The 14,492-nt window shown below is 30.3% G+C and overlaps 1 protein-coding gene across 1 annotated transcript; it reads right to left on the reverse strand.

Annotated features, from left to right (window-relative positions):
* Window positions 1-2,361: 2,361 nt before the first annotated feature.
* Window positions 2,362-3,555, reverse strand: LOC111631337. Its single transcript, XM_023375560.1, has one exon. It carries the CDS (start codon window positions 3,553-3,555, stop codon window positions 2,362-2,364), a length of 1,194 nt encoding a protein of 397 aa, XP_023231328.1.
* Between the last annotated feature and the right edge of the window lie 10,937 nt (window positions 3,556-14,492).

A 14,492-nucleotide genomic window follows, 5' to 3' on the forward strand; every position in this document is an offset into this window, starting at 1 on the left:
GCGCGCTAGGAATGCTAACAATGACGTCACGGGTGCGAAAAGTAAATGCCATGCTCATTGGTAGCTAACAAAAAGTATACAGGCTGAGCGCGCTAGGGGCGAGATCGGAGCTAAAAGTATACGCACCCATACAGTATTACCATTTAGTCAGGATGCATGGTTAAAAAATTATATCTTATTCAATAATCAAAAACAACAAGAAGCAACTAATGATTTTGATAAATCTTTTTTTAAACTTATGAATAATAGTAATTTTGGAAAAACGTGTCAAAACATTTAAATTTGGTCGCTGCTACTACTAAAAATCAATGTGATAAATATTTATCCCAACTATCATTAGAAAATTTTCAAATTATTAATAATAATCTTATTATTTTTAAAATGAAAAAAAACTAATGTGTGTTTGAATAATTTGATTTACATCGGTTTTACAGTTTTAGAATTAAGAAAATTACATACATATGAAACACACTATAGAATATTTTTTAAAAATATGGTAATAATGTTAATTTATTTTATACTGATACAGATTTTTAACAATGGAAATTTGTACTATTGTAATATTTATAATGATTTTAAATCATTTTCAGATATCTTTGATTTTAGTAATTATCCAAAAACTCATAAATTACATAATGAAACTAACAAAAATAAATTAGAATATTTTAAAGATGAAACTTTATCGAAACCAATAAAAGAATTTTGTTCATTAAAACAAAAAATGTACTCTTAAATTTTTGAGGAAGGAAATAAGAGAACTGCAAAAGGAGTTTAAAATTTTTCACAATAGATTTCTTATCATGAAGAATATAAAGCAGTTTTATTTAATAAAAAACTTTTAAGACATCAACAACATGGAATTATGAATAAAAATCATATGGTAACAACTTATATTCAAAATAAAGTTTCTCTCTCTCCATTTTATGACAAAAAAATTTATTTTAGATAATGGTATAGATGTAAAATCCTTTGGACACTATTGTGTTTATTTTTAAAAAAATGATAAAACTTACATATTAGAAATAAATTAATTATTATTATTATTTTATTATAAAAATTGTATATTTTAAATATCTTTCTGAAAAAGCAAAATTACCTAAAAAGTATGGCGTGGGATATGATTTATTTAGTACAGAGAATTATATTATTAAAAATAAAAAACAAAAATTAAATATTTATCGATTTAGCTATACAAATTTCCAAAAATTGTTATGGAAAAATAGTGGAAAAATCATCATTGTTTTTAAAACATAATATATTAATCAATGCAAGTGTTATTGATTCTGATTACAGAGAGAACATTGGAATATTAATAAATAAATTTGGAGATGATGACTTTATAATAAAAGAAAGGGATGTAATAGCTCAAATTATTTTAGAAAAAACCTACCATCCAATGCTATTGGAAAAATGTTTTTTAAAAGCTCTTGAGAAATGTACAAAAAATTTTAGTAGAAATAATATCATAGAAGAAAGTTATGTAAAAAATATAATTGAAATTAGTGATGATGAATGTAAAAAAAATGTCGATGATAATGATGATGAAAAATAATTGTTATTGTAACGATGAAATTCTTTGTTGTGCTAAATGTTTAAAACATCAATATATTTTAACATCTACTCCTCCTGATTTAACATTATAAATTATGTTTATAATTTTTTAGGTTAAAATATATTGTGATCAATTTGTATTCAAATAAAAAAATGTAAACCAATTTTGTAATCAAATATATAATTGTTTTATATTTAATTACAACATATATATATATATATCTGGTTGTTTTTTACTTTTCAGAGTTACAAACACCACTATGCCAATTGATTAAAAAAAATATTCTTTTTTACCAGAATATAAAAACAGTTTTAAAGAATTTGTAAACTGGAGAATAATAAGTTAAAGATCTAGTTTAAGTCAGTAATTTATTCATGACTTTGCTGATAAATTAAATTGGAATTACTGTATATATGGAAAAATTATGAATTTCCAATTTCATTTATTGAAAGAAATATTAAATATGCAGAATGAAATTTTATTTCTAAGTATCAATCATTAAATTATTAATTCATTACTAAATACAGTTATACATATAACGAACACCTTATCCTTGCCGAGAAATATAATTTATTTCAAAACAAACGTTGTCAGCTTGATTCACAGGCCATCCTCAGGTTGAGAACCAAATTTGAATTAAAGGATTCCATTAATGGAATACAAAATTAAAAAATTAAAAATTAAGTAAGCAATGGAATAAGATAACATAAACAATTAAAATTTAAAATATTAAATAACCAATGGAGTAACATAAAATAAAAATATAAAAATGTAAAACATGTACATAGAAGTATTAAGAAATACAATTACTAATACATCCAATAAAATTGAGAGGATGCAGAGGAAAGACTTTCTGCATCCCTTGCATTTAAACAGCCTTCCTGTATTTTACTCCTATAAATCTGCAACTTTTCAGCTATCAACGCCAAAGATGGGGAAGATAAAGGTTCTATCATGGCTGCCTCATTCCATTTGACTACAGATCCTGGTGCTTGCGCCATTTGGGACAAAACTGTTGCATTAGACTCCTTATTATAACTATGTTCCTTGAGTCTAAGTCCCAAACTCCTGGTGGTTACTCCAATATAGTCTTTTTTAACGCCAAATTGCATATTCTCATAAGGAATTCTATAAACCCCTGCTTTCTCCTCTGACATTATAGCATCCTTATCATTTCTGAGGATTTTGTATAAATTAGGGGCCCTTTTTATAAGCATTCTCGAACCTTTTCTGTGAGCAATCTCTTTCATAACGCTATTCATACTTTCATTATATGTAAATTTTACGATTTCAGTGGGAGCATTTTTAAAAGACCCTTTCTTGATGTTCACTTCATACTTCCTAACTATTCCTAGAATTGCGCTTTTTCGGTAACCTAGGGTCATGGCCACGCTCATTATTCTATTTATTTCTTTACTCCTGTCTTGTATTGTTTCACAATACAAAATCTTACTTCTTATTAAAGCTCTGAAAGCTGCAATTTTATATTTATATGGATCCTTAGATTGGGAGAAAATATACAATAGGATGTGGAATGGTTTAATAAAAACGCTAGAGGACAGATGGTCTTTTTTGAATTTAATACCGATGTCTACAAAATGCAGATCCAAGAAACTTTTCTGCTCCAATCTTAAAGTAAGGCCATCATTGTTACCATTGATCTTATCCAAAAAATCCTTAATCCTGCTGTTATTTCTCCATAATATAAGTAGGTCATCAACGTAGCTGCTAAAATAAATAAGATCCCCCTTAGAACCATGAAAAATTCTTCTTTCCAGTCTTCTAACAACTAATAAGCATAGGATTCCTGAGAGCGGACTTCCCATAGGGACCCCTCTTCTCTGTCTGTAGATCTGCCCAATAAAAGCGAAACAAGATTCACGGCACACCAATCTAGCCATACTCTCTACTTCTTCTGTATAACTAAGCAACTCCGAGTTCTTGCCATATAAAAAATCCAAAAGTGCCTCCTCGCATGATTCTATCTTTACTGAAGGATACATGTTCTCAGTCGAAAACAGTTGCAACTTCATTTTCCATTAATGTAATATTTTGCAGATCTTTGACCACTTTCATAGGATCACGCGCAACTAGAGTATCCGGGTCCAGTTGGGAGGATAAATACTCATGCAACTTCTTTTCTAATACAAACATGGGACCCTTGCATTTCTCTATACCGGTCTTATTTCTTTACCGGTTTTATGTACCTTAGCGGAAGCAAACAACCTAGGTGTTCCAGGTATAGGGTTCCTGCATTTTTTGAGAAAAGGCAAAGCTCTGGAAAATTTAGAGACCTCTAGTTTCCTGACTCTTCTATCCAAACTTCCAATAATCTTGCTGTTGACACTTTCACACTCTGTCTTTTCGATGTAATCCATTAGTGCTTTGTTATAAGTATGCCTTTTCATAATGACCAGTTGTTTACTTTTATCAGCCCTAGTCAACACCAAATCATTGTGCTTTAACCAATTCTTAGTGAGTTGGATATCACTGCTTCTAATACCTTGTGTTCGGTTTCTCTGTCTGTTGTTAATTAATTAAAGACTGCTTTCCATCTGAAGGACTCTTTTTCTAGATTATCTAGCCCAACAATGCCCCTTTCAATTTCCTGTACAGAAGTTTTCCAATTCATAGCATCCGCTGGAACAAAATTTGGGCCTTCTTCTAGAAGCTCCTTGATCCTTGCCGGTATTTCTATTTGGTCCCATATGTAAAAAGCAATAAACTTTTTCTTGTAATCAATTTCTCAATAATCAATTTCTTCAATAAATTTCTTTCTTCAATAATTACTAATAGAATTCTTATGGACTGCTTCAGCTAGAATCTAGCTGAAGCAGAATCTAGCTGAAGCAGATTCTAGCTGAATCATTGAATTCTTCGCAAAATCATTGAATTCTTCACATAATTACTAATAGAATTCTTATGGACTGCTTCAGCTAGAATCTAGCTGAAGCAGTCCATAAGAATTCTATTAGTAATTATGTGAAGAAATTGAAATGGATTATGCATAAACAAGAGATTAGAAATACCAAGAAAAACCTTATTGCTTTCCACATATGGGACCAAATAGAAATACCGGCAAGGATCAAGGAGCTTCTAGAAAAAGGCCCAAATTTTGTTCCAGCGGATGCTATGAATTGGAAAACTTCTGTACAGGAAATTGAAAGGGGCATTGTTGGGCTAGATAATTTAGAAAAGGAGTACTTCAGATGGAAGTAACAAAGAGCCACATAGCACGAGGTCTAACACACAATGCCAGTAGACAAAGGAAATCTTCCATGTGCAGTCGACCAGGCTCAATGATATCTATCGGTGGTGAGGCCACATGTCTAACTGACACTCACATGTGAAACTATTGATTGGAAAAAAATATTGTAATACCAAAATCTATCAAATACATTCCTTAAAAATAATATACAAAAATTAGTTATTAAATTAGTCCCAAAACTTCAACATTTAACTACAGATAATTTAACTGACTTACGAGATTTATTGGATTGAGAATTAGTTACAAGATATCAATTACTTTTCTGAAGATTTCATAGAAAAATTTCATAATCATCTTTCTTGGTGTTACATTTTAAAATATCAGCAACTCAGTCATTTCTATATAATTAACAACACTATTCCTCCACGTTCTCGCTAAGTCTTAGAAAATATTGCCCAAAAATAACTCTTGATTTGTTAATCAAATATATTGTATCTAACATTATTCCAAAAAACAAACCAAAAATTGTGTAATTTATCTTGTATCGTACATTATATTTTGCCATAGAATTTGTAATCTAAAGTGTATCAAACCTATACTACTACCATCAGATTATGTTGGTCAGTGCTGGCCCGAGGAAAGTTTTAGGATGGAGCGAGATTCTATTATGGCGCCCGGGGGTGGAACCCCGCCCACGCACTCGACCCACGCGCGTCTCAACAGATAAGGCCATTCACATACTGGCCATACGCTTGCAATTAAAATATCGAAAAGTGAAAAAAATATTTTTTTCTTTACTTTTTTTACCACAGGCGTCCCCTAGGTTTTAGCGCCTGGAGTGGCTGCTCCGTTCGCCTTATGGTAGGGCCGGCTCTGATGTCGATCCCCATGTTTCACCACCCAGCCTCCCCATGGTAAGCCTGGCAGAAAACATAATGGGCTTCCTCTTTGTACCACAAGTTGGAAATAGTTTTTAAAAATTACTAAATTACTAATCTTTACATTTCTTTTATATTATCAAAATCTATCTTAAGAAATCTTATTGTAATTTCTTAAATTATAGACTAATAAAACATTTAATGATTAACTGACATAATTGATTTAGGAAATTTATTGCAGGCAGTTTTATCTGTGTTTATAAACACAGATCTACGAATTAATCTACAAATTAAATTACATTTTTAAAAATTTTTACTTTCACAGCAATTGCATTGTAACACATGAAAATTAATGAAATTTCTATTTTAGTATAGTCAGTTACGCATATACATCATTTTGTATATGCTACATTATTTTTATGTACAAGGTACTCAATAATACAAAAGAAGATTTTCATTATTTTCATAAATTTAAACTTTGAAAGAAATAAACGTGTTTTATAATCTTATTGTTTTGATTAGTTGCTAATTTTACTTCCAAGATATGTCATTGTTCCTGTTACTGGCGTTTTAATTTCGATTTTTAAATTAAACATTTTATTTATCTTAATTATTTTGCAATTTATAGATAAATGTTAAATTCAAGTATAATCGAATCTAGTGACTAGTTCAAAAATGATTCTTTTATACTCTTTCTGCCCTGTGAATACTATGTTTGTTTTGTTAAATTATGGCAATGCCACACTTGGGAAACCTGGCTAGAAAGATGCCTTCTAGAAAGACATTTTAAGAGTATCTGGTCCTATTCAGGCATTACAGACGTGGAGAAAACCTGGAAAATTCCATGTAGTCAGTTTATCCTGGCGAAGCAAGAACCCACGATCAAACTCCCAATGTTCCTCTTGGCCACTGGTTGGATCTATGAGTGCTGAGAAGAACTCTGTTAGCAAGCCTATTATAAGTTCAGCCTGGTCCGCAATGGGGCAGCCGAGTAGAGAGGAGCAGGGTCCGACATATCTGGATGGACCACTCCTAAACAACTCCTGGAAATTTTTTGAATCGTCAGGATTCAATTCAGGTTTATTCAGAGTGGTAGGCTGCCACCTTGACCGCTTGGCCATTTACAAATGATTAGAATTATAAAGGCTATGCAACAAACGGGCACTTTCTCAAATGCTACCTCCAAGAAAGAGTCTTCATTTTGGAAAGTTCTTCCAGCTTATATTTACATGTAAAATACAAGTAAAATTGAATTTAGTTACAAATGATTGAATTGATGAACTAAGTTTTGCCAAGTTGTTATATCCAACACAGACTTTTCAAAATATAAAGTCATCCTGCGTTATATTTAGATGTTAGAGGCACGAAGATGATCCAATAAACTCTATGTAACCATTTTGTAAGACAAAAACCCACCAATTGCATTACAACCGAATAAAATCACTGGAATACAGGGAACCTTTATGATTTTATACACTCGGCCACATATGGACTTTTTACAGCGTATAAGCTTTTGCAGAAAAATTTATATTTCTTTATTTTATATAAGAATCTACTTTTAAAGGGAATTGAAAATTTTTAAGAGTTTATATGTTTCCTTTTTAAAGTCATACTGAAATATTCGTAGAGATTTTATTTTGTAAGATTTTAAATTGAATCCATCAAATTAAAAATTAAACTTTTGAACACAACGGAAATATTTATTCATTAGTAATTTTCGTAATTTGCTTCTAAAACAAAAAAGTTATACAACAGAATGCCCAAAGCAATATAGTGATTAAAACAACACTACTTCCTATGTTATATAAGACACATTTGGAGTAGGATGCATCTTTATCGGAGTATATTTTAGTTCTTAGTACAAATAGCATTCTGACATAGTGGATTGTATTATTATAATGAAATAGCTAACATATTAAACAAATAAGTATGTATACTCATACACAATTAAGGATAATTAGTTTTCGATATCCATTACATGAAATATGCCATTAATAATATAATGCACTTTGAAAATACTTACTTAAATGGAATATATGCATGTTACATAAATTGACTTTGAGTGGAATAGAAGGCTGTGATAGGCAACGCAACAACTCATTGAAATCTACCAACAGGGAAATGTATTTCTGGTGATGACAGTGGATGTAATTGTTCCCTATTTAGGTGTTATATAAATGAAAAAGTTCGGTAATATTCACGTGGTCAGAACTGGCTCAGGCTGGAACCCATGAGCAACCATGAGAATCTCTTAGGTTTCAATGATTTTACCCGCTTGGCCAATGTTAGACAGGTTAAGTTTAACTTATATATTCAAAATTTCTAATACCAGAAAAAATTTTATTTCGAGGAACAATCTAACGTATTAAAATTGAGTTTGGATTTACGTTCCTGGATTGAAACGTATTTAAGCATTTAAAAATACTGTATGTTATGTATTTTTCGACGTTTACAATTTCATAATTTTTTAATGCTTCGAATTAATTTTCATAAAATGTATTCTTATTTAAAGCAGGATTTCGTTTTCTTTCTCACAGGTAGGGAAGGTCAACAACATTTTAATCATAGGCTATACTGAAATTTGTTCACATTTCTATCTCGAAATCAATTTTTAAGCATCATCTTCACATAAATATACAGAGTTTAGTAATTAGATTGATATAAAACCAAATTATAAGAATATTATTACAATTAAATGAGCAAATTTAGAAAGTAACAGATTATCGTTCTTTACCTGAGATGTGAAATAAGTTAAATATTTCACTAAATTACTGCCGAACCTTCAATAACGGCCTTTTCTTAGTTATTTTTTCAAAGTTTCGTATGCCTTTTTTGTACTAATAATCACCTATAATGAACGGCCACCTTCGAACAATGGACAATTTTTAAGACTTCGTCAGAAACCGATGTTCAAGGGGTTGACTTTTCAATTTGGAAATGTTGATTCTATTATTGTCCATATGGCAGAAAGAGTAAAGAAAGAAAAATAAAATATTTATAATTTAAAATTATGGAGAACTCATATAATGAGATTAAAATCCTTTTTTATTCCTTAAATACAGCATCACAAATTCTCGGGTTAAATATATTAAAATGTGACTACCATAAGAATTCATGGAATATTCGATTTTTTATGTTTTATTCAAATTTTCTTGAATTTTTTCTTATCCTGAATACTGCTGCATTAATTTCCACGATATTTTCCGATAAATTCGTATGTGGAGACGTGTTTAACTTATTCGTAGGTTTCAAATTCATCATGCAGTTCTTTGTTATTGGTATGATCGTATTCTTGACTTTTCAGTTCTCGTTAATTAAACGAATTCGTTTACACCTTCCTAGTAGTAAATCTTGCTATGAAGTGGAGAAAACATTAATTACATTCTTAGAATTTCAATTTGCAGTTTTCTTCGCAGTCATTGCTTTACTGCAAGTCACATTTTACTTCATGCTTGACTTTTCTCTATATTTTGCCATGGAAAAGGCATCTGTAATGGAATTTCTTCTTTGCAATATCGATTGGGCATTATTGTTATCATTTTTAGCAGGACAAAGTGCTTGCATATTATTTATTATTTGTAATTATTTACTGGTCTTGTTTAATGGATTTAACATATTGTCGAGCAAACTCGATGTTGTTCCTCGTGGAAGGAGCATGATCGAAGATCTAATCGTATACATAATCGAAGAACATACAGAATTAATGGAAAACGTTCGAAACGTCAATAACCAACTCGAAATGTATTTTCCTGCTGTTTACTGCAATACTTTATACGGGTTCAGTATCCTGGTAACCATTACTTTGTTTTACGATTTACCGGCAGAGTTTAAACTGGTTGCATTTTTTTTTTTATCATATACGCAATTTTCAGATTTATGATAATTTCATTCGGTTTATCCAGATTTACATCTTCGGTAAGACTTAATTAATACTTGTACCATCAAATTGATATATAATCTATATTGATTAATTTTCATTTTAGCTTTACGGAAATTTCAACGAGATTAATAAATTCTCCTCATGCAGATTTTCCCTCGTTTTTAAATTGAAGGTAAATTGAGTGTTTTGTTTTTACGTTATTGATAAATTTTATTTTAAAATTATGTACTTTTTCGAACAGATGCTGAATTTTATGAAGAGATTCGGAAAAACACCCATTGGAATTTCTGTTGGTGGATTTTTTCGTGTCAAACGCAATTTTCCGATTAAAGTAAGTTTCGATTAAATAATGCATTTTAATTTATTATTGTGGATTTTGTCTTCATCCCTATTTTCTTTTCAGATGCTGAGTAGTCTTTACTCTATTCTTTCTGCACTCATCGAATTGGGACAGAAGAATAAAAGTACGAAATGTACTTCATTACGTTCTCTGAATGCAAGTAATGTTCAGAACACATCACTGTATTGAGAACGTTTCAACGTGAGTGCATAAAATCAACGAAGATTCGTTGAATCAAGGAAATGATTTGCCTCATATTAAGATACTGCTGATTTTTCTATAACTACATACGTGAATGAATATAAAACATTTTTAGTATTGAATAACTAGAAGCACTTCTTATATGTATGAACACAAAAAACAAAGTACATTTGATGAGTAGTGTAGAAAATAAAGTTTAAAACTATCTTATTTTTTTAATTTTTCAATTATTAAATTGTAAAACATAACCTAACGAAATATTAAAACACTGACTATACACAGACTAATATTTTCTGTGTACAGAAAGAACAGGTCAGAATAGTTACTCTTTCGCAAAATAAACCGTGGATCGTACTTAAATCTAAGGTCTGTCTTGGTGCTTTTCCTCTATTTGTAGCCTAGTATATAAAGGTAATGCTACACTAAACTGGAGACTGTAATATTTTTTTGTCCAAGCTCATGTATAATTTCTGTAGCTACAGAAATGGACTCCGAGTTAGCTTTTTTTTAAATAAAAGAGGTTTCTAATGCATAAATCTGATTGCTTCTGTCTGCTTTTGTTTTCGAGAATTTTTAGAAAAGGACTTTCCCATAGAAAAACCATTACATTTATAACGCTATCTGCTAGATATCAAGTGCGTAAGTAAAAAGTTTACACTCCGCCTTAAAGTCGTGATATTTACTTATTTATTTAAACGATTATTTCTAACATAATGTAATCTTTTCCGTTAGAGAAGAAATTGAAGATTTATATGGAAAATTCGGTAACGTTAACAAATACTAAGGAAGTAAAATGTTCTTTGATAGAAAAATTTTACACCCGTCCTATGATCGAACAATATCTCTTCATGATATCGCTATTCTGCTTCTTAATAAACCTATCGAACCTTCATTAAATGTTCATCCCATAGCTATAGCTGGATAAAACTAACGGTTCACTTCTGGTGATGTCATGCTTGTGAGATGGGGAAGAATTGGGGCAAGTAAGTTTGTTTAATTGTTATTTATAAATTCTGTGAAAGTTATTGAAAAGAAAAAACAGTTTTTGCATATAATTAAATACAATTATTTAATAAAAGGTTTATAAATTTCTGTATTAACGCACAAGCACTAATACAGACTAGGGTTTGGGTCCCGGGACGTCTTGCGCCTCGAAGTCCCGGGACTTTTTTTAAATTTAATTGTCTCGAGTCCCGGGACATTCGGGTCAAGACACGAGACACGCTTATCGAAATTATATTGTAATAATTTTATTTTCAAAAGGTTAGCCCAGCGACGCTTCCTTTGTTCTCCCTCCTGTTTTCAAATAAACAACTCAGGTGGGGGTAATTTACAAGGCCGTGCGACTTTTAACCTTACTCTGTTAAATGTTTGTTAAAATATTTGCACACTTGCCACCACAGATCACAGTCGCAAAATACGGATTTTTTACTTCGAATTTGAATAAAACTGCACTTATTGCTTTTGCGGAAGATCTGTATTACAGACTTTTTGAAAATATTCCTCGTATCCAAACGCCAGATTTGGAAATAATAAACGCCGAACCCAGACGTGCGACTAAATATCCAGATGGCACAACGCGCTGATTGGTGGACTGAATGACATCAACTTACTGAAATTGGAAATGTTGATCAATTAGCCTAAACTTTGTGTTGTTGTTGTTGTTGTGAGAGCGGGCAGACATTATAGTGTTATAGACATTTCATCTAAAACTTGATAAAAGGCACTTATTTATAATTTCACTAGCTCTTGTGTGTATTGACATTAATGTTAAAATTATTGCAAAATTTTCAATTAAACTAAATTATGTGATATCAAATATTTTAATGTTCAGTCAGTTTTAAACATCAACAAGTAACTTTTATCTGTTTTGTAATTTCAATAAAGCTTTTTTTGTACATTTACTATAATAATAAAATAATCAAAAACAATAAATGTAAATTGCAAATTAAGTTGTTTTTTACATTCTCTATTAGACAATACATTATTTTTAACCTTACAGAAACTTGTATTTTATCTTTTATATACATACTACAACAGAATATGCTAAGTGAAAATGCAGATTAGTTAACAATTTAATATATATTTTCACCTAAACATAATTCATACTTTTTAATGCATAATTGTTAAAACATTTTAAATAATAAGTTATTTTTTCTACAAATTCTCTAATCCATTGGTTTGCTTTTCAAATCAAATCCTGTGGAAACTTAAATATAGANAATTTAGTATAAAAAACGTAAAATATTTGAGTAGAAGAAGACATAGCCAAAGATTACAGCGCCACAGCACTGGCGAAAATTTAAATTTGTCGACTGGAATTCCTTCCGATAACCGACGTTTCGGATAACCGACCTTCGGATAAACGACGCTCTACTCTATATATATATATATACTAAAACAGAATATGCTAAGTGAAAATGCAGATTAGTTAACAATTTAATATATATTTTCACCTAAACATAATTCATAATTTTTAATGCATAATTGTTAAAACATTTTAAATAATAAGTTATTTTTTCTACAAATTCTCTAATCCATTGGTTTGCTTTTCAAATCAAATCCTGTGGAAACTTAAATATAGACACTGAATATCACTTCACTTTATATTTTCCTACGCAACACAAACAAAAATAGCTTACTATGAAAACATTACAGTACAAATGCAACATTACTTTTTCCTGACACTTATATTGATAAACAATTTCCATGATGAAATGTATGGAAATTCTTATTTAAAACATGTTCAAAGGAATTTAAATACTTACAGTATTATTGATTGTTAAATAATTTTTACAAGAATTCTATACTTTTATCTATTATGGTACTAAATACATGAAATTTCTGTACATTTGAAAAGTGTTGTTTCTTAACACAGATTTTGAACTGACATTCAAAAGCATAAAATATCTATTGACAGAAAGAACTGTCAATCCTAACTAAAGCATTAAAAATTTTTTTCTGATGAGAGTAATCTATGGAGAATATTCTTTATTCAAAATCGTTCAATAAATTTTACATTTAAACTTTATAATTTGTTAAGCAAGATTTGTGAAAATTTCTCTTTTAGAGGTATACAAAACTTAGCTAATTTTATTGTTTCATCTAACTATATTAAATGCATATGACAAATTTAAAAAATATTCTGACTCGTCTTAATTATAAATTTTATCCTTTCTTGAACTTTTTATAAATAATATCTGTAACAAATTACAGTTGACCCCCCTATAACACTGTTGATAATTCCGTTTTATATGAATTCCATGTTGTATGAATCACTTAGATTTTACAAATACTTGTGCCGGACAGTGTTGCCGTTCCTAGTACATTTGTACTTTTCTGGTACATTTTGCCCTTTCCAGTAAATTGAAAGTACATTTTCAGTACATTATAATATTTCAAGTACCATTTACGGTACAAAATAGTATTTCACGCCTTAACGAAAAAATGAGAAAAATTAGTTTAATAAAGTCTCACTAGTGTCACTGTTTGCTAATTTAAATTATCCAATCACAACATACAAATGGTGTGTGTCCGTCGACGTCAGCAACATAGATAGTTGCACGTTGTAAACGGTCTTGACTCAGTGGTCTTCTTTCATACGTTCAGTTGTCTGCACATTCTCATCAGGACCTTGACAAAATTTTTCATGCCACGTGGTCCAAACAATTCAACTCCGTCAAACAAAAATAATGGACAGGTAAGGAAATCAATGATTTTAAACTTTTGTCGTCAATAATATCAAAATATCGGTTAAGTCAGAAACAAATTATTACAGAAAATAGTTTTGAAATTGTACGAGTATAAATATTAAAAATACAGTGGGTGATCGGTAACGAACATAATCCGTTCCAAGACTTTGTTCGTTATCCGAATTGTTCGTTAACCGATTATCGATTTACCATAGGTTTCTTTGGGAATTTAATTAATTCGTTCTGGAGACCCCCCAAAATAAAAAAATATACACTTTCTTACTTTCATTTATATGTAATAATAAAAATACATACACACACAGTCTTGCATTTTTATTAGTCATGTTTTTTTCCGTTTGAAATGGTTAAAGAATCTGTCTAATGTCGATTGCTTTTCCCTCTTCTTCAGGATTTTCCGTAAGTAATTGCATTTGTAGCATTGCAATTGTAGAAATCCTCAAGCCTCAACCTGGTTTAGATGCCATTCTAAGACCGTTGTTCTGACATCCTCCCACTTCTTCAAATGATCTTTAATAACAGATATCGGCATTAATCCTCTTTTTCAGAAGAAAACATACCTCGCCGAGATTCTTGGTATTCTTCATTCAAGAGTTCTTAGCGTTCTTCTATCGTCAGATCCGTTTCGGGTTCCATTATGAAATCTTCGATGTTCTTTATTTCTCAGATTTGATTTTTGTTACTCCTTTAGCTGCTTGAGTCTTCTGGATTATACAGTATTTT

This window comes from Centruroides sculpturatus, unplaced genomic scaffold (assembly GCF_000671375.1).
Source record: "Centruroides sculpturatus isolate CEXI.00-Female unplaced genomic scaffold, Cexi_2.0 scaffold392, whole genome shotgun sequence".
Taxonomy (NCBI): Eukaryota; Metazoa; Arthropoda; class Arachnida; order Scorpiones; family Buthidae; genus Centruroides; species Centruroides sculpturatus.

What these genes read in the sequence shown, in the direction of transcription:
- LOC111631337 (XM_023375560.1), bottom strand. Translation starts at nt 3,555, where the DNA reads ATGTATCCTTCAGTAAAGATAGAATCATGCGAGGAGGCACTTTTGGAT.